General features: G+C 47.8%; 1 protein-coding gene and 1 long non-coding RNA gene across 2 annotated transcripts; both read right to left on the reverse strand.

The window, feature by feature from the left end:
* Positions 1–1,574: 1,574 nt before the first annotated feature.
* Positions 1,575–14,014, reverse strand: LOC148048900 (uncharacterized). The gene is made up of 6 exons (XM_087703758.1): positions 13,793–14,014; positions 11,421–11,544; positions 9,722–9,864; positions 7,953–8,017; positions 5,143–5,241; positions 1,575–2,933 (listed from the first exon to the last, which is right to left on the reverse strand). Exons 1-6 carry the CDS (start codon positions 14,012–14,014, stop codon positions 2,771–2,773), a joined length of 816 nt encoding a protein of 271 aa, XP_087559884.1. The 3' UTR covers positions 1,575–2,770.
* Positions 14,015–18,267: 4,253 nt separating this feature from the next.
* On the reverse strand, positions 18,268–21,030 carry LOC148048901 (uncharacterized). Its single transcript, XR_015695539.1, has 2 exons — positions 20,169–21,030; positions 18,268–19,978 (listed from the first exon to the last, which is right to left on the reverse strand). It is a non-coding gene; the product is annotated as an uncharacterized LOC148048901 (long non-coding RNA).
* Between the last annotated feature and the right edge of the window lie 184 nt (positions 21,031–21,214).

The raw sequence follows: 21,214 nt of genomic DNA on the forward strand, positions 1-21,214 counted from the left end.
AGATTGACTCACGTTTGGCTGAAGAAGTTGGTCTGGGAGCCCCCTCCAGCCATCCCCCTCTGACTGTGTATACATCTTCCCAGATACTATAAAGATAAAAAATTCCTCCCATGCAAATTATTTTGCACTTCGGAAGAACTTCAGAGAAGCAATTCATCATTAGCTTCTTTTCTCCTAATTGTTCACCTAATTTTATGCCCACTAGCCCCTTTCCGAGATGCTGGTGATTTATTTTAAAAAGAGAATTGGGATAATGTCAGCGTTCCAAGTATCATGCAGAATTAAATCAGAGTCCAAGGCAAAATGATCCTTAAAATTCCAATTTAATCAGTCAGATATCTTAGCACATCTGTGGAAATCCCAATTCTGAAAACTTCCTGGGATTCCACCCAGTTGAAAGTTCATGATCTTATCCCCACACCCATAAATCCATCACATGGTCCAATCTTCTTCGGCCACACTGGCATCTCCATCCAGCTGGTTCCGGTCAGGTGCAGAGGTGCGGAGACAAAAGATGACCTTGGCTTCCAGAAAGGAATGACAACAACACATTCCACAATTCTACTCCTTTCTATTCCCCCCTCCCAATTACTTCACTAATGAAACAGCATAGTGAAATAATAGAAAGTGTAGCAGGCCAAAGATCCTAAAAGGAACATAACTACAGGCCTGACACATACATGGATAAGACAGTCAGTCATCAATATCTTTCAGTTAAGGGATAATCCAAATAACATAGTCCATAAACATACAAACAGTCCGGTAGTCAAAGTTTGCTAGCAGTTGCAAAACTTACAATAGCTCACGGCACTTTCTAACAGCCAGCTTCCAAAAAACACTCAGATCAGATCAGCCCAGCATCTAATAAACAGAAAGCTAACAGTCATTCTGGCTCCCTCTTATGGCCAATTGAGAAAAACAGCAACCAATCACATTTTACAGTATGATTTAAAGAAAACAGGTATAGCATTGTTACATGATTTATATATTGCCAACCCAACCGTTAGATTATATTCCTAACAGGGACTGCTCGCTAGTTACACCTGCAATGTTTGCAGTGAATACAATGCCATGGTCAAAATGGCACCATTTCCTCCTACTTCCCTCAGCTCACCTTTACTCTGGTGCAGGATTTGGAGTCCTGGCCTGTTATCTAGAACAGGGGTCACCAGCCTTTTGGACCTCAGGGACCACTAAATTCATAATTTTAAATCCCATGGACCACTAATAGGAACTAGTGACGGGATGGGGTCCTTCAGGCACTTAGCTTGGCTGCTTGTTAGCGGAGAGAAGTGCCCGGAGTCAACCCTAGGTTTGCTGTCCATTGCAGCTAGGAATCTCAAATACGGCCAAGAATGAATGTTTGTCTTGTAGCCAGGCTGGGAGCTATTTCAGCCCTCTGCAAGCTCTGTCTTTGGAGGCGCCCGGCTGAAGTTTCACGCACCGCTCACTGAAGCCGCTGGACTCCCAGGGAGAGAGGGAGGGAGGGAAGAGCTGGAGCTACTAAACAGGCAGCCAAGCTAAGTGCCTGAAGGACCCCATCCCATCAGAAGCGGGAATAATTGTTTCGGCGGGCCGTATCGTATTTGAGGATCCCTGGTTCAGTGCAATATAAAAAATGCAAAGATTTTTCTGCAGACCACTAAAATTTTCTCGCAGACCACCAGTGGTCAATGGACCACCAGTTGGTGACCGCTGATCCAGATGCAGTGGTTGGAATGTGTAAAACCCAGCAGCAAATCAACCACTTCTCGGGTGCCCATTTTTTCAAGCCTGGCAGGGAATCTGGAACCAAATACTTACTGAACCTAAAAAATGTGATCATTGCAGAGGTAAGTGTAGTATGTATATTACATACCCGTAGTATGTATTGAGTAAAGGAAGTCACACCACGGTGGAAATGGTGCAACATCCTGTTAGTAACCTTGACAAAACAGGGGGAGGGGGGAATGAGACCAGTCATGCTTCTTTAGCCACCAATCTATCACAGGTATCATTAATATAAAGCCACATGCTGTATTTCCTGAGTCAAAGGCCAAGGCAAATAGATCGATGCACCCATTTAATCAAAAGCTGGATTCACACAATACATCAAACCTCAATGTAGCCGATCCCTGTTGAATGCAGAGGGTGCAAACCCATCTCATGTACTCAATTAGGGGAACATGGTGCTGGACAAGCCCAGAATATTGAACTGTTCATGTAATGTTCAGTAAATCAAAATTACCCCAACTGGATGTGCTATCCTGAGCTGCACATTCATTTATTTTTTAGTGACGAAGCCAATAGAAGTGTCTTATGCTGCTGTCACCGTACCCATAAATCCCTAGATTTGCAACCCAGAATGGCTGGGGTGAGGCACAGACTTGCTCAGCAAGGGCTGTGTGCGATCTCTGCCCACAGAATGTGGCTCTAGCAGTCACGGAAACAAAATCTTTCTCCACTTTTGTAAGTGGAATTTTGTAAAATTCCAAGAACATTTTTGGCCACATTTGCAATTAAAACACTTTCTAGAAACCCCTCCCACAACAGAGTCTCATTTCACATGAACCTTTTTCACTCACCGTGACATCTGGGACATCCAGGTAACCTGGTCATCCTTTTCCACTTGCCCTGATCGCCCTTCCATTTTCAGATACAGATACAGATACAGATACAGATACAGATACAGATACAGAGAGAGAGAGAGAAAGAGAGACCCACACCTGTTGTGAGGAGCGTGCACCAAACTTTTTATTCACGTAGCATCTTCCCATACACGAAAAGGCGTCTAGGCCCCTGCAGAGTTTGGATCGGGGCCTGGGCTTCCCTTGTCCGCCTCGTTCTCCTTGTTGCCTCTGAACCTGGCCAGCACAGGTGTGTTGAACACGGAGGTAGGGCTGGAAGGGCCAGAACTTTGGGGAGATGAGTTGGGGGAGCTGCTGGCAGGAACCCTGGAAGAAAGCCCCATCGGCAGTCAAGACTGGCTGCCAGACCCCCTCCCTCTGCCAGAAGAAGGGCCTACAGTACAAGACTATCCGGTTGAACCCTGAGTCTTCCTTCCCAGAAGGGCCAGGAGTTGACCTTCCCAAATGCGTCTGACAGACTCTCTCAACATCCTTGAGGCAAACAGTGGGAAGAAGACGGGGGGGGGGGTTCTCAACCTCTCCTCCACCAGCAATCTTCTACTCACTCGGTCCTGGCCCACCTCTTGCTTTAGAGCAGGGGGCTCCAATCTTGGCAACTGGCTGGCTGGGGAATTCTGGGAGTTGAAGTCCACAAGTCTTAAGGTTGCCAAGTTTGGAAGCTGCTGCTTTAGAGTATTTTAGAGATATTAAGAATTTCAGTCCTCCTCCTCTCCTCTCCACAACCCCACTCCCTTCTAGCATTGATGACATTTCCTACTTAGGTCCACAGGAAAACTACCAAGCTCCTCCTTCTCTCCCCCCTTCTAGCATTGATGATGTTGGATCATGAAACATCTGCAAGGAAATCAGCAGCTGAAAGAGCACCAAGGATCCCATCATTTTCCACCTTCTCCTCCTCCTCTTCACCTCTCCTCTCCACAACTCCACTCCCTTCTAGCACTGATGATGTTTCCTAGTTAGGTCATAAAATGTCCACAGGAAACTACCAAGCTCAGAGAGCACTATGGACTCCTCCTCCTCCTCCTCCTCCTCCTCCTCCTCCTCCTCCTCCTCCTCCTCCTCCTCCTCCTCCTCCTCTCTATAAACCCCACTCCCTTCTAGCACTGATGACATTTCCTACTTAGGTCATGAAACATCTGCAAGAAAACCATTAAGTTCATAGAGCACCAAGGATCTCAACATTCAATCCTGCTATACCACCTAGTGTCCACGCAACACCCCATCTGGCTTCTTTCCCCTAGTGCCAGAGGTAGGTTGCCAATTTCTTTACTACTGGTTCAGGCGTGCTCCCACATACGCTCATCCAACACTTCTGAGCATGTGCAGAAGTGTCTGGGTGAGTGGACGGAACCTCCTGCTGCTGCTACTACCGGTTTGGTCGATCTGGGCTGAACCGGCAGAAAGCCATTTCTGCCTAGCGCCAACCCCCTCCTGAACAGAAGGCTCACTGTCTTTACCTTTCAAAATGCAAAAAAAAGGGGAGAATTTCAATGTCTCTTCCTCTGGGCCGTGTGTGGCTAGAGGCTTAATTCCTCCCCCTCCCCAATATTTCAGAGAAAAATCAATCTCACAAGCATGAATAAAAATTGAAGAAAGAATAAAATTGTTCTCTTTAGCTCAGACCAACCTTTCTCAACCTTTCGGCCTTGGAGGAACCTGTTTTTCAGACCTTGGGGAAATCCTGAACATTATAGGTCAGAAGGTACAAAATTATTATATTCATTTCGTGTGTAGGTAAAGGTAAAGATTCCCCTCGCACATATGTGCTAGTTGTTCTCGACTCTAGGGGGCGCTGCTCATCTCCATTTCAAAGCAGAAAAGCCAGCGCTGTCCAAAGACGTCTCTGTGGTCATGTGGCCAACATGACTCAATGCCAAAGGTGCACAAAATGCTGTTACCTTCCCACCAAAGGTGGTCCCTATTTTTCTACTTGCATTTTTTATGTGCTTTCGAACCGCTAGGTTAGCAGAAGCTGGTTTACAGCCTTCTCTAAGCGGTTTACAGAGTCAGCACATTGCAAACCCCAACAATCTGGGTCCACATTTGACCAACCTTGGTAAACTTGAGTCAACTTTGAGCCGGTCAGGATTGAACTGTTGGCAATGGGTAGAGTCAGCCTGCAATACTGCATTCTAACCACTGCACTACCAGGGCTGTATTATATGCATTGATAGTGTTTTTCAAGTAAAGACCAAGAATGATTTTTCCCCCCCTTTCCCTCATCTCTGGTTCCCTCCCCCTCTCATGGATGGTTCCTGCTGCCCCCTGCTGCCCAGGTCAAACCAGGCCTAGATGACCTACTCTGAGAGGGAGCCCCTCAGTCCACTGCACCAGTAGAAAGGCAGGCTGGCAAGCGGGCACATTGACAAGGACAGGTCTGGCACCACGGTTGAGAATCCTGACTTAGCCATTAAAGTGCAAAGCTCACCTTATTGGATCCACTACCAGGTCTGCCACCTTAAAAGAGGGGAGGGGGGGAAATGCTCCAAGGAAAATCAAGGAATGTATGAAGTACCTTGGGAACGTATATTTCAGCCGGTGGACAGAGTTGCTTGCAAGAAACGAGGGACGAAATCCACCAGGATTCAGCATTAGAGGGCGTAGGTCAACCATGCTGTGAAGGATGGCAAAGAGGAAGCAGGAGTCTTACAGAGAATGTGTCCCAGAGCCTACGGGGGAGGGGGATGGGACCTCGCCACCTGGCCTTCTCTTAGTCTCCCCTGGGTATTGCTTTTTTGAGGGAGACCAGGTCCTTCCTGCCCCCTCCCTCTCTCCATCACCACAAGGTGTCAGGCTTGCAGCCATTTTTCTTGTGGATCTTTGGCCTGCCACAGTTTCTAATATTCTATTATGCCGTTTCTATTGTGGGAAAATGGGTTGGGGGATTGTATGGAGTTAGATGCTATGTAGCCATAACAAAATTCTTTCTAGAAAGCCAGGGTCATCCTTTATCTTTGGCACCTCTGCACCTGACTGGAATTGGATGGGTGGAACTGCTAGCATGGCAGTGGAAGATTGGACCAGGTGATGGATTTGTGGGTATGGGGGCAAGATCTTGAAAGAGCCGAGGTGGCGCAGTGGTTAAATGCAGCACTGCAGGCTACTTCAGTTGACTGCAGTTCTGCAGTTCGGCTGTTCAAATCTCACCGGCTCAGGGTTGACTCAGCCTTCCATCCTTCTGAGGTGGGTAAAATGAGGACCCGGATTGTTGTTGGGGGCAATATGCTGACTCTGTAAACTGCTTAGAGAGGGCTGAAAGCCCTATGAAGCGGTATATAAGTCTAACTGCTATTGCTATTGCTATTGCTAACTTTCAACTGGGTGGGGAAAACCGGGAAGCCTTCAGATTTGGGTTTTCCCAGATGTGTCAACATGGCTCTCTTCATAAATTGGAACTTTGCTTGGAAGGAGGGAGGTGACTTGTTCTCCATCTCTTCACTCCCCCCCCCCCATCAAATGGTGTTCCTCCATTTCAGGGGCCTCTCAGTGGCTCCTAGCCCAGTCCCTCCCACACTGATTATCTTCCCTTCCATGCTGGCCAACCCAATGTTGATTGAATGACCTCTTCCCTCCCTCTCCCCTTTCTTGTAGCTGATTTATATACCATAAAACCACGGTATGCAATACCATTCTTTAGCTTTGGGTATTTTGCCCTGGGAGAACTTGGTTAAGTTGACCCCACTACTTAGATTCACATGACCTCCTGAAACATATTCCGATCCTGTGGGTCTGGTTTTCCAGAGCAGGGGATCTTTCCAACGTTGGCAACTTTAAGTCTGGCGGGCTTCAACTCTCAGAATTCAACTCTTAAAGTTGCCAAGATTGGAGACCCCTGTTCCAGAGGAAAACTAACCCAGCATTTCTTAACCTCAGCAACTTTAAGACTTTATCGAAGAAATAAAAACACATAGAAAGTACTTTTTAAAAAAGCGAAAAGATACAACAAAGAAGGAGACATCATTTTAGCAGTAAATAGTTATTCTATGTATACCTATCTAATGGAGTTAATATTCAAGTACAACTATATGTCTTAGATGTATATGATTTCCATGTTTTCAGCCTACTATACTTGATAAAACAGTTGCATATTTCATTATATTTGTCCATGTGTTTGTAGGTAATCCACTCATTGGTAGCAAGTGTCATCAGCTCTTCAATCCAATGAGTAAAATCGACCATACATTTAATTTTCCAATGCCTTTCTCCCAAAACTTGTAAATGTATGATATTGTAAAAACATGTGTTTCAAAGAATCATTACTATTATTAGGTAAATAGTAATTTGAAGCCCAGTGACAATCAAACTCGCAATAGAGGAATTTCTAATTCTTTGTATGTCCAACCACACTTGGCCAATAAAAAATTCTATTCTGTTCTGTTCTATTCTATTCTTCTTCTATTCTCCTTCTGCTCATTCTTATTCTATTCTATTCTATTTCCTCTCCTCTCCTCTCCTCTCCTTTCCTCTCCTCTATTCTATTCTGTTCTGTTATGTTCCATTCCTGTTCCTGTTCCTGTTCCTATTCCTATTCTATTTTTATTCTGTTCATTCTTCTTCTATTCTACCTTATCCTACCCTACCCTATCCTATTCATTTCTTAGCATATGCACATCAAACTGATTTATTGATAACAAGTACCTTTAAAAATGTAGAGTGGTATTTTTAGTTTCAAAAGATTTAACAAGTTGTTCTAATGTGTCGGATGTCTCAGGAGCTGAAAATACTGCTGGTCCAATGTTGTTAACAAATGTTGTAGCTGTAAATGTTGCCAATGAATTACAGCTGATAATTATGTCTTAACACAATACATGCTAAAAATTCACTATCAACCTCATCAATCAACCGATCCAAAGTCAATATTTCCACTTCCATCCAATTTTTCCATTTCCATATTTCTATTTTTCTCCTCTTTTTGCCTTTTTGTTACTTTTAGAAAGCAATAAAACAATAAGTAATTTTAAAAAGATGTATGGACTTCAGGATCTAATCTGAGTCTGTCACCAGGACCAGAGGTTTTGTCTTCCGAGCTTTTGGACTCGTGCTGGAGCCCATCCTCTGGGAATTTTTCTGTCTAGTCCTGGTAACCAACTCAGATTGGATCCTGCAACATTATCTTGGGACACGTATATTTGTCTTTGTCCACATGGAGTTCAGTTCCAAGAATCCCTTGCTTTCTAGGGACTTTTGGTGTTGAAAGTCCAAATATCTTACAATTTGCTGAGGTTGAGAAACATTTCAAGCCCACAGGTGCCTCAGGACATTCTGTGAAGGCAACAATTCTACCTCATTTCTATACAGCTTCCTCCTCCCCATCTGGTTTCTGACCTCTTTTGATTGACAGGTGACATGCCGGCCCAAAGCTGTTTCAAGTCTGTATTGTTTCTCTCCATCTGTTGGGGTAGAGAGCAGCAGCTTATATTCAATATACAAGGAATGATCTTTCCTGGGGAATTATGAAAAAGTTGCTACATCTGAGGACATCCCCTCTCTTTAAAAAGTCCACATGAATGGAAAGCACAACATATTAACACATCCAGCAATCCACTGGATTTGCTGAACAAGCCAGAGTCAATCCTAGAAATAAGAAGTTTGCTTGGGCTGTTTGATGTTTACTTCTGAACATAAACTCTCAAGGTAGACATTATACAAAGTCCACTTTTCTGAGAAGAAGACAATATTTGAAAGAGTGCAGAGAAGAGCAACCAGGACAAAGAGGGGACTGGAGGCTAAAACATACGAAGAACGGTTGCAGGAACTGGGCATGGCTAGTCTGGTGAAGAGAAGGACCAGGGGAGACAGGAGAGCATCTTCCAATATTGGAGGGGCTGCCAGAGAGAAGAAGAGACAAGCTATTCTCCAAAGCCCCCGAAGGCCAGACAAGGAATAATGGATGGAAACTGAACAAGGAGAGATTCAACCTAGAAATAAGGAGGAATTTCCTGACATTGAGAACAATCAACCAAAGGAACAGAAGTTGCCTTCGGAAGTTGTGGTAGCTTCATCCCTGGAGGCTTTCAAGAAAAGATTGGATTGCCATCTGTCAGAAATGGTGTAGGATCTCCTGGTTGGGAAAGAGGGTTGGACAAGATGACCTACAAGGTCCCTTCCAATTCTGTTAATCTGAATCTATCTAAGATGATCAAAGGTCTGGAGACTAAAACATATGAACGGTTGCGCGAACTGGGCATGGCTAGTCTAGTGAAGTGAAGGACCAGGGGAGACATGATAGCAATGTCCCAGTATTTTAGGGGCTACCACAAAGAAGAGGGGGTCAACTTACTTTCAAAAGCACCAGAAGGCAAGAAAGAAGCAATGGATAGAAACTGATCAAGGAAAGAAGCAACCTGGAATTTTTTAAAAAAATGTCCTGACAGTGAACAATTAATCAATGGAATGACTTGCCTTTGGAAATTTACAGATTACAGATAAACAGAATTGGCAGGGACTTTGTGGGTCATCTAGTCCAACCCCCCTCCTGTCCAAGCTGGAGACCCTATACCATTTCTGACAGATGGCAGTCCAGTCTCTTCTTGAAAGCCTCCAGTGATGAAACACCCAAAACTTCTGAAGGCAACTTCTGTTCCATGGGTTGATTGTTCTGTCAGGAAATTTCTCCTTATTTCCAGGTTGAATCTCTCCTTGTTCGGTTTCCATCCATTCTTCCTTGTCTGGCCTTTGGGTGCTTTGGAAAATAGCTTGCCCCCCTCCCCTCTGTGACAGCCCCTCAAATACTAGAACACTGTTCTCATGTCTCCCCTGGTCCTTCTCTTCACTAGACTAGCCAGGCCCAAATTGTGTGTGTGGGGGGGGCATTACTAAAGCCTTTTAAAAGAAAATGGAGGAAGATAACCAGTTAAAAATTAGAAGCAAGAGCAGTAAACCCAGCATTAAAAAAAGCCACAGAATATTTAAGATAAATATGAAACTCTTCCCTGATTCTAAAAAGGCCATCATAAAGCCTCTGGGTCCAGCCCACTCTCTGGGGGCCATCACCAAAAAGTCCCTTTGCTGGTAAGTAATGCTTCCCCCCTCCCCCCAATGCAGAGGGGCCACATCTGGGAAGGCAAGAGGCTGCAAAGACGAGAAGCACATACCTGCTTTGGGAAAGAACCAAAGATTTTGGGCATGACTGGAAGGCCCGAATCCCAGAGCTTGGCCTCCGACTGGCTGAACCCTCCCATCAGGAGAGGCCTCCGGACCCTCCTCTCGGCCGGCCTCCAGGATGAGGTCTTGGCAGCTGAAAAGGAACAAAGTTTCACTCTCTGCCACTTCTGCCCCCCACCTGTGCCCACGTTGTGAACGATTGGGGCTTTGGGGGCTAAGCCATGTTGGGACCTGGTTTGCCAATGGCTCCCACCAGGTTGCAACCCTCCCCTGCAGGAGGTCAAGAAGTCCAAAATGACAGCCACAACCATGTGAACGTGATCCTTCTAATGCACAAAAAGTGGTGGGGATTTCTTTGCATGGTTGTGGTCACCATCTTGATTTTCTTAAACCCCCACCCCAAGCTCCCCTGCTCCCCTGGCTCCCTTTTGTCCTTTGGCTCGTATTGGATTGTATTAAGCTGTGTTTTGTTTTTATTTCACATGAGACAAGGGCATGCAATAAAGCAAAGATTTACCAAGGTGTATCTGTACACAATTTTTATTTCCTAAATCTGGAATGCATTCTTTCAAAATAAACCTGAGAGGCGCCCTTAGCAAGGAAAAAGAGCACAAGGCTCTTAGCAAGGAAAAAGAGCACAAGGCACAAGGTCAAGCCTTGCACTCCCTCTCCATTTCAGGGCCATAAATTGGGGTTGCCAATGGCTTTTTTCAAACCTTTGCATCCACCTGGGGCCCTGAGTACCTTAGCAGGTCACGTGGATGCAGTTCCAAATGTCTGTAGAGATTCTCCTGCATCCAACTCATGGTTGTCCCAAAGGTGCTTTTTTCAAGAGGCAACTGAACTTTCTTGGTTTTTTTCCCTGAGGACATTTTGCTTCTCATCTAAGAAGCTTCTTCGGTTCTGACTGAATATTGGAGGACAGAAGATTTATCTTCCTTTCAGTCATCTGGTCACTAACACTTTTTCTGAGAGTCGTTGAGGCCACTTGGAGGCTTTATCTGTGGTTTCAGGGTCCACATTCTAGACAGAGAATGTCTATGGAGATTCTCCATCATCCAGGTCATGGTTGTCCCAAAGGTGCTTTTTTCAAGAGGCAACTGGACTTCCTTGGTTTTCTTTGAAGATATTTCGCTTCTCACCCAAGAAGCTTCTTCAGCTCTGACAGGATGGTGGGGAAGGGAAGGATTGATATTCCTTGCAGACATCTGGTCATTTGCATCCTTTTGGAGGGTCATTGAGGCCACTTGGAGGCTTATCTGTGTCCTCAAAGACACCTGAGTGGTGCAAATGGTTCTTGTAATCTCAGCAGGATGATTTCTGCCCTGTGTCCCTACAGAAAGCACAGCTCTACAACACAGTCCTTTCAACAATTCCAAGAAGGCTCCATGCTCATTTGCACCACTCAGGTGACTCTGAGGACACAGGGTTTTCTTAATTAACAAGTTCTGCAGCCTGAAAATGCCTGAAACCCACTGAGGCGTGTGAATGCAGCCAGTGATATTGTGTGGATGGTCTTGGGAGTTTTTCTGGAAGGACAACGCAGAAGGTGGCCCCTCCTGTCAGCATGGTGGCTCCCTCTGGTCCCGCAGCTATTCAAAGTGTCCAGGGGAGGGTGGGAGGGGAAGCAGGCAAACACTTGAACACAAAATACAAGTACCAGTGAGAGGAAAGGAAAGGCAGAGTTACCGCGGGCGTAATCGTTGGCCTTCTCCATCTCCCGCTTGAGTTGCTCAACTTTTTCTTCCATCTCCATTTCCCCCAGTGTGTTGTCGTAATTCACATCACCCTGCAGCAGGGCAAAGAACTTGGCCTGGAAGAGAGCAAAGCAATAGCACTAGCAGACTTATATACCACTTTACACACCTTTACAGAACTCTCTAAGTGGTTTACAGAGTCAGCCTCTTACCCCCAAATAAGGGTTCTTATTTTACCCACCTTGGAAGGATGGAAAGCTGAGTCAACCTTGAGCTGATCAGAATCGAACTACTAGCAGTGGGCAGAGTTAGCCTGCAATACTGCATTCTAACCACTGCACACCAAGGCAGGCAGGCAAGGAAGGAAGGAAGGAAGGAAGGAAGGAAGGAAGGAAGGAAGGAAGGAAGGAAGGAAGGAAGGAAGGAAGGAAGGAAGGAAGGAAAGAAAGAAAGAAAGAAAGAAAGAGAAGAGCAAAGCAATAGGAATAGAACTTACAGTATATACTGCTTCATCGTGCTTTAAAGCCTTTCCTAAGTGGTTTACAGAGTCAACCTCTTGCCCCCAACAATCTGGGTCCTCATTTCACGGACCTCAGGAAGATAGAAGGCGGAGTCAACCTTGAGCCGGTCACGATCGAACTGCCAAACTGCTGGCAGTCAGCAGTCAACAAAATTAGCCTGCAGTGCTGCATTCTAAGTACTGCCCCACCATGGCTCTTGGGGCAAATGGGGTGAGGGAAAACCAGGAACAGGGGAGCAGAAGAGAGTTTGAGGGCAAAGAAGGCGAAGGGCAGCCGAGTGGGGTGGCTCAAAACACAACATTCCCAGCAAGGAGAAAAGTAGAGGAGCAGATTTAAAGGCAGTTCTACCCCTCTCATCCTTGCTGGGCTAGATTTCCACCTGAAGGGAATAGGCACCTTAAGGCAGGAGGCTGGAGCCCCTCCTCTCCAGGTGGATCAGGTGGGATCTGTTATTGGATCTGAACTTCTGAGGGACAATCAATCAAACTAAGCTGAGAGGACATGGCAGAAGCCAGCCTGTTGACTTCTTCCTTGCAGGACACAGTTCCTGTCTTTCTCAGGGCAAGAGCAGTCGAGAGCACAGCCTGGGGCTGGTTGGACCATAACTCCCATCATGCTGGCTGGTGATCATGGGAGCGGTAATCCAGCACAGAACATCTTATTGGGCATGATTGACACAGCCTGCGATGTAGGGATGTCCAAGCTCTCCAGAGGGCTGTCCTTCACCCAGAGCTCCTGGGATCCAGATCAGTTTAAGAGAGTTGGAAGAGACCTTGTAGGTCATTTAGTCCAACCCCTCCCCCTCCCCCATCCAGCCTCCAGTGATGAAGCTCCCACAACTTCCGAAGGCAACTTCTGTTCCAACGGTTGATTGTTCTCACTGTCAGGAAATTCCTCCTTATTTCCAGGTTGAATCTCTCCTTATTCAGTTTCCATCCATTATTCCTTGTCTGGCTTTCAGGTGCTTTGGAAAATAGCTTGCCCCCCCCTCTCTGTAGCAGCCCCTCAAATATTGGAAGACTGCTATCATGTCTCCCCTGGTCCTTCTCTTCCCTAGACTAGCCATGCCCAGTCCTGCACCCGTTCATTTTATGTTTTAGCCTCCAGTCTCCTAATCATCCTGGTTGCTCTTCTCTGCACTTTTTCTAGAGTCTCAACCTCTTTTTTATAGTGTGGTGACCAAAACTGGATGCAGTACTCTATGTGTGGCCTTACTAAGGCTTTATGGAGTGGTATTAGTACCTCCCTTGATCTTGGTTGCAATTTAGGATTGCATTGGCTTTTTTGGCTGCTGCTGCACACTGCTAGCTCATATTTAATTGATTGTCTACTAAGACTCCAAGAGCCCTCTCCCAGTCACTGCTATTAAGCCTGGTTTCACCCAATCTATATGTGAATTTTGTGTGTGAGTCCAGCAATGTGTGTCTCTCTGTCTCTGGGGGAAAAGAGCTGGGGCCGAGTGAGGGCCAGGGCCTTTGGGTTGGGCACTTGCTCCAGCTGGGCAGAGCGAAGCACCAGGCTCTCCTGCAGGCAGAGCTGAGCCTTTCTGCTATGGAAGGATGCCTGAGCCACAAACAGCTTCTCAAAAGTGATCAAAGCCAGGGAAGGGTGGAGAAGAATCAAAAAAGTCAAGCGGGCAGCCAGGATGTGTGATAGCCGCTCCCCCTGTTTTGGAAGGTGCATTGCTGACCCCCTTGAGACCCCTGGGCTAAATTCTTTGACCCTGCCCTGGACCAAAGCCTCTGCTGCACTCCAACCAGGTGGGGATGGCACCCCTCTGCCCATCCCAGGGTCCCTTCTGGTGACCAAATGCCTCTTTCTCCTCAACCAGCTGCAGCCTCACCTTGAAGTATTGCCCCAGGCTGCCCCTCTCATTCTCGGCCTGTTTCCGCTTGCGCACCACCCTTTCGCAGATGCTGGGCTTCCGCTCCATCTGGGTGAAGAGCTCCTGCAGGGAATTCTGGGTGTAGCTCAGGCCTTGGCCCTCGTAATCCTGGGGGGAGATCCGCTCGCAGAAGGACAGGACGAGCGGGTACTCACTGTCAAATTCCTCCAGGGTCTCCATCTTGCACTCCTGGGCCAGAAGGGAAGAGTCAGGCACAGAATAATTCAGCCCACCCACCAAACTGTCAACTGCCAGGGAAGGTTACCTTCTGAGCATGTTTAGAGAGCAAATAACAGCATGGCGGGGGTGGTGGTGGTAGTAGAACATGACAAGACCATCTTTGCTAGGGTTTTCAGACCCCAAAAGGGGCACAGATCCCACAGCCAGAAGCACAACCTCTGCCTTTCCAGATAGAATAGAATAGAGGTGGAAGGGACCTTGAAGGTCTTCTAGTCCAACCCCCTGCTCAAACAGGAGAACCTAGACCATATCAGTTTAGTGACTGTTTAGTTTATCCTTAAAAACCTCCAGTGCAGGCTTTAACAGATTAACAGAGTTGGAAGGGATGACCTTGTAGGTCATCTAGTCCAACCCCCACCCAAGCAGGAGACCTTACACCCTTTCTGACAAATGGCAGTCTAGTCTCTTCTTGAAAGTCTCAAGTGATGAAGCTCCCACAACTTCTGAAGGCAACTTCTGTTCCATTGGTTCCATTGTTCTCACTGTCAGAAAATTCCTCCTTATTTCCAGGTTGAATCTCTTCAGTTTCCATCCATTATTCCTTGTCTGGCCTTCAGGTGCCTTGGAGAATAGCTTGACACCCTCCCCCTCCCAATTCTTTGTGGCAGCTACAGATGTGAGACTACAACTCCCAGCACCCTTTATCATGACTCGTGGTCCCAAAGGGATGTTCAGCTCCTACATTTCGCAGCCCCCCCCCCCCGCCGGGGTGCCCCAGGGCAGGGGTCTCCAACCTTGGCAACTTTAAGCCCGGCGGACTTCAATTCTCAGAATTCCCCAGCCAGCTGGCTGGGGAATTCTGGGAGTTGAAGTCCGCCAAGCTTAAAGTTGCCAAGGTACCCTTGCCCTAGGCGGCTTCTTGCCCCTGGGTGCTGAGCCGCCCTCCTGCTCCGAGCCCCCCAGCCGAGGTGGGGGAGGCAACTCTCCGTCCCCGCCGCTCCAAGAGCCCCTCCGCTGGTGCTCCAACGCGGCGCCCGCGAGGGCTGGCCAGGAGGAGCGTTTCCGAGGCGAGGGGCGTGGCTTGCCTGTCCCCGAAAGCAGCTGGCGCGGCTGGTGCCCGGCGGATTCGCGGCGCTGCTGGGCTCCGGGCTCCGCTGCCGCCGCTCAGCCTACCCGTCCCGTCGGGCGGCTACATTGTGACACGGCGCGGCGGGAAGGGGAGGATTGTGCTCTCCCCGCGGTCCGCATCTCCTCCCCCGGCGCAGGCTGGCAGTGGGCAGCCCGGGAGGGAAGCGGCGGCGGCGGGGGGTCCCGCAGCCATGGTGGCAGCCGAGGAAGGCGCGCCCAAGCCCGTTTGCTTTAGGCATCATAAGACCATCTTGACAGTGAGTCAGGGGGTTGTTAAGCGATTCCGGCTTCCACTATTGACCGTCCTATTAGCCCTAGTCCTTCTCTTTTTAGATTAAACCAGGGGTCCCCAAACGTGGCCACTTTAACACTTGTGGACTTCAACTCCCAGAATTCTCCAGCCAGTTATGCTAAACATACCCAGTTCATGCAACTGTTCCTCATTTGTTTTAGTCCCCTAAACATCTTGGTTGCTCTTCTCTGCATCCTTTCCAGGCTCTCAGCATCTTTTTTGGTATTGTGGTGACCCACACTGGATGCTTTCAAATTGTGATGTTGCAGGAGACTCTGGACCGGAGCCCCCTGGCTGCAGTGAGATCCCAGCAATCTTTGAAAGGAAATTAACCCTGATTGTCCTTTGGATGGACTCAAAACACTTTGGCAACCTAAATGAGAAGAGAGTACTCCTGGGAGAAGACCCTGGTTTTGGGAAAAGTTGGAAGGCCAAAAGATAGTGAGATGATTAGATAATGTCAGGACACAATGAGCTTGAGCTATGGTGGCCCAGTGTTTAGAATGCAGTACTGCAGGCTACTTCTGCTGACTGCAGACTGCCAGCAATTTGGCAGTTTGATCCTGACCATCCTTCCATCCTTCTGAGGTTGGTAAAATGAGGGCACAGATTGTTGGCGGTCTATAGGCTGACCCTGTAAAGCACTTAGAGTGGGCTGGAAAGGGATATAAGTCTAGATGCTATTACTATTCCTTTTCTCCTTCCACTTTTCCACTGTCCATCTATCTGTCCATTCATCCTTCCTTCCTTCCTCTGCCACTGCCAGCAGTTTGACCCTGACTGGCTCAAGGTTGACTCAGCCTTCCATCCTTCTGAGGTCAGTAAAATGAGGACCCACATTGTTGAGAGCAATGGGCTGACTAAGTTCTATTGCACAGACTCCAGGAGACAGTGGAGGGCAGGGGGCCTGGCATGCTGTGTGATCAGTTGGGTCGTGAAGACACCAATTATTGACTGAACAACAGACCAAAACTGGACACGGTACAGGTAATCCTCCACTTAGACCACAATCGAGTCCAAAATTTCTGTGATGAGACATAGTTAAGTGAATTTTGCTCCATCTTACGGCTTTCCTTGCTATTGTTAAGTGAATCACTAAAGTTGTTAAGTTAGTAACACGGTTGTTAAGTGAATCTCGCTTCCCCGTTGCTGATCAGAAGTTCACAATAGGTGATCACATGACCTCGAGACTGCAACCGTCATAAATATGAGTGAGTTTCCAGGCATCATGTGACCATGGGGATGCTGTGACAGTTGTAAGCCTGAAACAGGTCATAACTCACTTTCCCCCCTTTGAATGGTCACTAAATGAACTGTTTTAAGTTGAAGACTACGTAGTTCTCCATCCAGAGGGGGAGTCTGGAGGGATCTTTTCTGACTAACATTCAATTAAAAGATATTACATTTTTTGAACTGCAGCTCCCATAATCCAGTGTAGAAGAGTATTTCTCAATCTTGATCACTTTAAGATGGGGTGGACTTCAACTCCCAGAATTCCCCAGCCAGCACTTTTTGAGTTTTGATCAAGTTTTGCCTTCTGGTGGCTTCTAAGTATCTTCAGCATGAAAAGCCTTTTCTCATCTGAATCTCATCTGATTTTTTTAGTAGTGAACATTTTACCCCATCTGGAGGAAATGTACAAAATGTTATGCTGCATCTGAAGGTTGTGATATAGAGACCAACATTCTCCATCTGGGAGGGAGGCCTTCTGAGATCTTTCTGCTGGCAAAGGAAAAGGATGGATTGTGCAAAAGGGAGAAGGGGAAATTCATCCTAAATATGACCCTGGAAAAGACTGTAAACACCAATGAATGAAAAAGTTCCATTAAAAGGCAAAGATGAACACGCTGTGTTGCATTTTTTGCAAGATCTGCTTTACACAATATATACATATATCTTTATCATCTATCATCTAATCTCTTTATGTATGTATCTCTCATCTCTTCATCTATTGGTGTCTGTCTACTCATCTATCATTATCTATTATCTACGTGTCAACTACCTACCTCTACCTACCTACCTACCTACCTACCTCTCTCTCCATCCATCGGTATCTATCTGTATTTATCTATCAGTCTCTCTCTGTCTCTCTCTGACATCCCTGTAAAGTTTCATTTATTTTTGACTCATTGACTTTTGCATCAATGCATGAAGACTTGAGTTTCATTCCTCATGCAGCATTCAAGGCACCAGGAGCTCTTGCCGATGACTGGAGCAATCCCTCCCTCACCCCACATTTGGGCAAGCTACTTTGTGGAAATGCTCCCCCACCAGGGACTTAAATCCAATGGCTTAGCATTTGAAGCCTTTCGCAGTCTCTGTAGCATCACAGCAACTTACACCAAGGTAGAGAAGTCAGAGAAGAGCCCCCTATCCCATGTGGCTGCTCCTCCCCCAAGGACACCTGGTCTGCTCAGGCACTTCTGCTCAATACCAGCTGCACCCAACGTTCGGCCATTACGGGACGCATCAAGCCCGGTGTGCCTTGAGCCCGTCCTCATCTGGTGACCTGCTTTGAGCTCCGGGTGGCCCTTGAGGGGTGAACTGGTCAGGCTGCTGCTGGGAATCCATTAGCACCCCTGAATCATGGCCCCAGAGATGCCCTTAGTGTTAAGGTGGGCTTCCCCTGCTTGCTTTTGCTTGGGAGATCCCAAGGACGGGGTGCAGCACTCTTCAGACGTGGCCGAATTTTGACTTTTGACCTTTGCAATTGACTTTTGACCTTTGCAATTGAAGCCACAGACTGCACACCCACCCGTGGGGCCCACCTTGGAAAAGGCCCCTCCCCAAGCATCTTGAAGCCCTCACCTTTTGCAGATCACAGAGCCAAAGCTGTTTTCAAATAATTTATTAGGAATTTAAAACAGAAAAATCTGGAAGAAAAAAAAGGGAGGGGGGTTTACAGGTATGGCGAGAACAAACATTGACATATAATAAAACCGGCTTAATAAAAAACACAGCTTTATTTTCGTTTAAAAAAGAAGGTTGGCATAGAAGTAGCCCAGCATGTGTGCCAAGGAGGAGATACAAGAGTGCCACTCAACAGTCATGTCCCCTGCTCCCCCCCAGCCGAAGACTAGAATAAAAATAAACCCCTTCCCATCAGACATCCCCCCCAACCCGGAGCCCCCCCTGCTGGCAGGGGATGAGAGGCGCTGCACCTGTCCTCTCTCCAGGGGCACCAGTTTTGGGGGGCTGTGATAGATTGTGGCTGCTTTTTTATTTCTTCTTTAGAAAAAAAAACCAGACAAACACACTCATCTGAGTAACAAAAATTATTGCTTTGTGTTTCCAGTATTAATTAGCTGAGTTTCCTTCTTCTTCTTCTGCCACCAAGGAAGCTCTCCCAATATTTTTCACATCGCTTAAGGGGGGTGGGGGGATTCTGCCAGTGAGTCTGGGGCCCAGACTGTGCGAAAGGAGGAAGGTGAAGGAAGGAGCCAAAGGATCTGCAAGGAAAAGTTAATCCCAAAAGCTTTTCCCAGGATTCAGGCAAGAGGCAAAACCCAGCAAGCTAAAAACTTGAATTAAAATGAACTTCCAACTGAATGGCAGACAGGAAACTCGCATGCAGGGAATAAGATTCATAAAGGCCAGAGTCCTGATGTTATTTTCTCCTCCCCTGCTCCCTCAATCTGACACTGGAGAGACCCACAAAAAGCTTGACACTGCTAACTGCAGACCCCAAATCCCTCTTCCCACGACCTCTCCCTTCTGCCCTTGAAAGTGATCCTGGGCATCACCAGCAGTTGGTATGAAGGAAAATCTTGTCCTGGACAATTTTCACTGCCACCATCAACTGAAAGTGAGGCAGATGGGATGTTTGCTGCATTTGCCTTTTGCCCTCCCCACATTGGGTAAAAACCGTAACCTCAACTGCCTTCCCCAGCCCAGTGCAATGGTCTCAGGGAATGATCTTGGCCAAAGAGGGATGCTACCTATGAAACAACCAGAGAAGAAAGGCAGGAAGCCCCAGTTGCTTAAGTGGAAGTCATTGATCAAGCATTTAAAAGTGGTGATAGGAAGTTTGTGCCTTCCAACTTGCAAGTTCTCTGAATCTTCAGCCTCGTCATGAAGTCAATTTCATCTGCCTGGATTTCCTGCCTGGTTTACCCAGCGTTTGCATGCCTTGTTCGGTTTGCCATGTGCCAAATTCCTCGCTCGCATGAGCATTGCATTTAGGAAGTCTGGGGTAGGAAAAATGAGCCTCCCTAATGCAGTAACCAGAGCTGGCCACCATCTGGACAGAGTCCGGGGCAAAGCAGGAAGAGACAGGCCTCTTGTGGCACCTGGGGAAAATCTGTTTGCCTGTTTCATTTTTGTGTCAGCAAGATTGTTGAGACCCTTGGCCAGGGATGGCTAACCTTTTGGTTGTTGGGTGCCAAAAATGCGAGGGTGCACATGCAATAGCGTGTGGGCATGCCAGCACCCATAATGCAAAGCGCGCCCCCCATATGCACATGCACGCACAACCCACACATGCTCCCCCCCATGCGTGCCACACTACTCGCTTCCAAGATGAGCTTGGTATTTCCTCCGGAGGGCTGGGGAAGCTGTTTTCGCCCTCCCCAGGCTTCAGGAAAGCCCCCGGAGCCTGGGGAGGGCAAGAAATTGGCCCAACAGGCCAACCAGAAGTTCGGAACCGGAAGCTGGAAATGGATCGTTTCCAAACTTCCAGTAGGCCCATTGGGCCCCCTTTTCACCCTCCCCAGGCTCCAGGGGCTTTCCTGAAGCCTGGGGAAGGTGAAAACTGCCTCCCCCAGCACCCCTGGAAGCCCGAAAATCAGCTGGCCAGAGTCCGCATGCGCACTGGAGCTGACGGCTCGTGTGCCAGCAAATCTGGCTCCGTGTGCCACCTGTGGCATGCGTTCCATAGTTCACCATCACGGACCTTGGTGAATACAAAACTGACTCATTTGTGTTCTAAATTGACCCTGATGCTGTGTGGCAAAAGACCCTCCCCCCCAAAGACGCCAGAGGACGACCCTGTTCCCTCCGCCCACAATGTGAAGGCAGTGCAAAGGAAGGGCAGACCCCTCCTCCCTCAGCTTCTCGGGGGGGAACAGCCTCAAGTCAGACGGGGGGGAGAGGATGCAAGGCTCAGAGTAGGAAAGACAAGAGGATGGGTTAGGGGCAAATAAACATGGCTCTCTTTTCTGGAGTGAGGACCCTTCCCCAGGCGCAGGAACTTGACCTTCTAATACAGTCAAGCTCCAATAGCTGCACCTCAGTTGCAGAAGGGGGGGAAACGCACACAGGGGGGAAATGTGCCTTTGGGGTGGGGGGGATGGGTTTTGCCTCTCCTTCCGAGACTCCTTGACTCCACTCCTTCTTTGCCCGAGATGAACAGACGCCTGTTCTCAAGACACCCCAGATCCTTGCAAGCCAGGACCCCCTTGGCAGAAAGTGGCAAATATTGAGAGAGTTGTCCCTGGTCCCAAGCATCAACAGAGACCAGCCGCCAGGCCAAAGTCCTCTGTGGGCTCAGGCCACATGAGTGAGTGGTGACATGGCCCGCCGGCCCCTCATGCTCAGCCAAACAGGCCCTGCTGGTTACATGGCTCCCACCCAGTCCTCCCCACCCTATCTCTCACCCACCTCACCTTCCTCCCCGGCCCTCCCCCTGCCCATCCCTCCCCACCCATCCCTCCCAGCCCCTTCCATCTCATCAGAAGTCATAAAAGCTTACAGCAAAAGGTATAAAAAGAAAGGAGGTTTGTCATGGTCCAAACAGAGAATATTGCTCACATTGGTGGCTTTAAAGCCAGAAAGAGGAAAAA

This window comes from Thamnophis sirtalis, unplaced genomic scaffold, assembly GCF_051295495.1.
Source record: "Thamnophis sirtalis isolate CommonGarterSnake01/CBP01778 unplaced genomic scaffold, rThaSir2_p1.2 scaffold_2, whole genome shotgun sequence".
Lineage (NCBI taxonomy): Eukaryota > Metazoa > Chordata > Lepidosauria > Squamata > Natricidae > Thamnophis > Thamnophis sirtalis.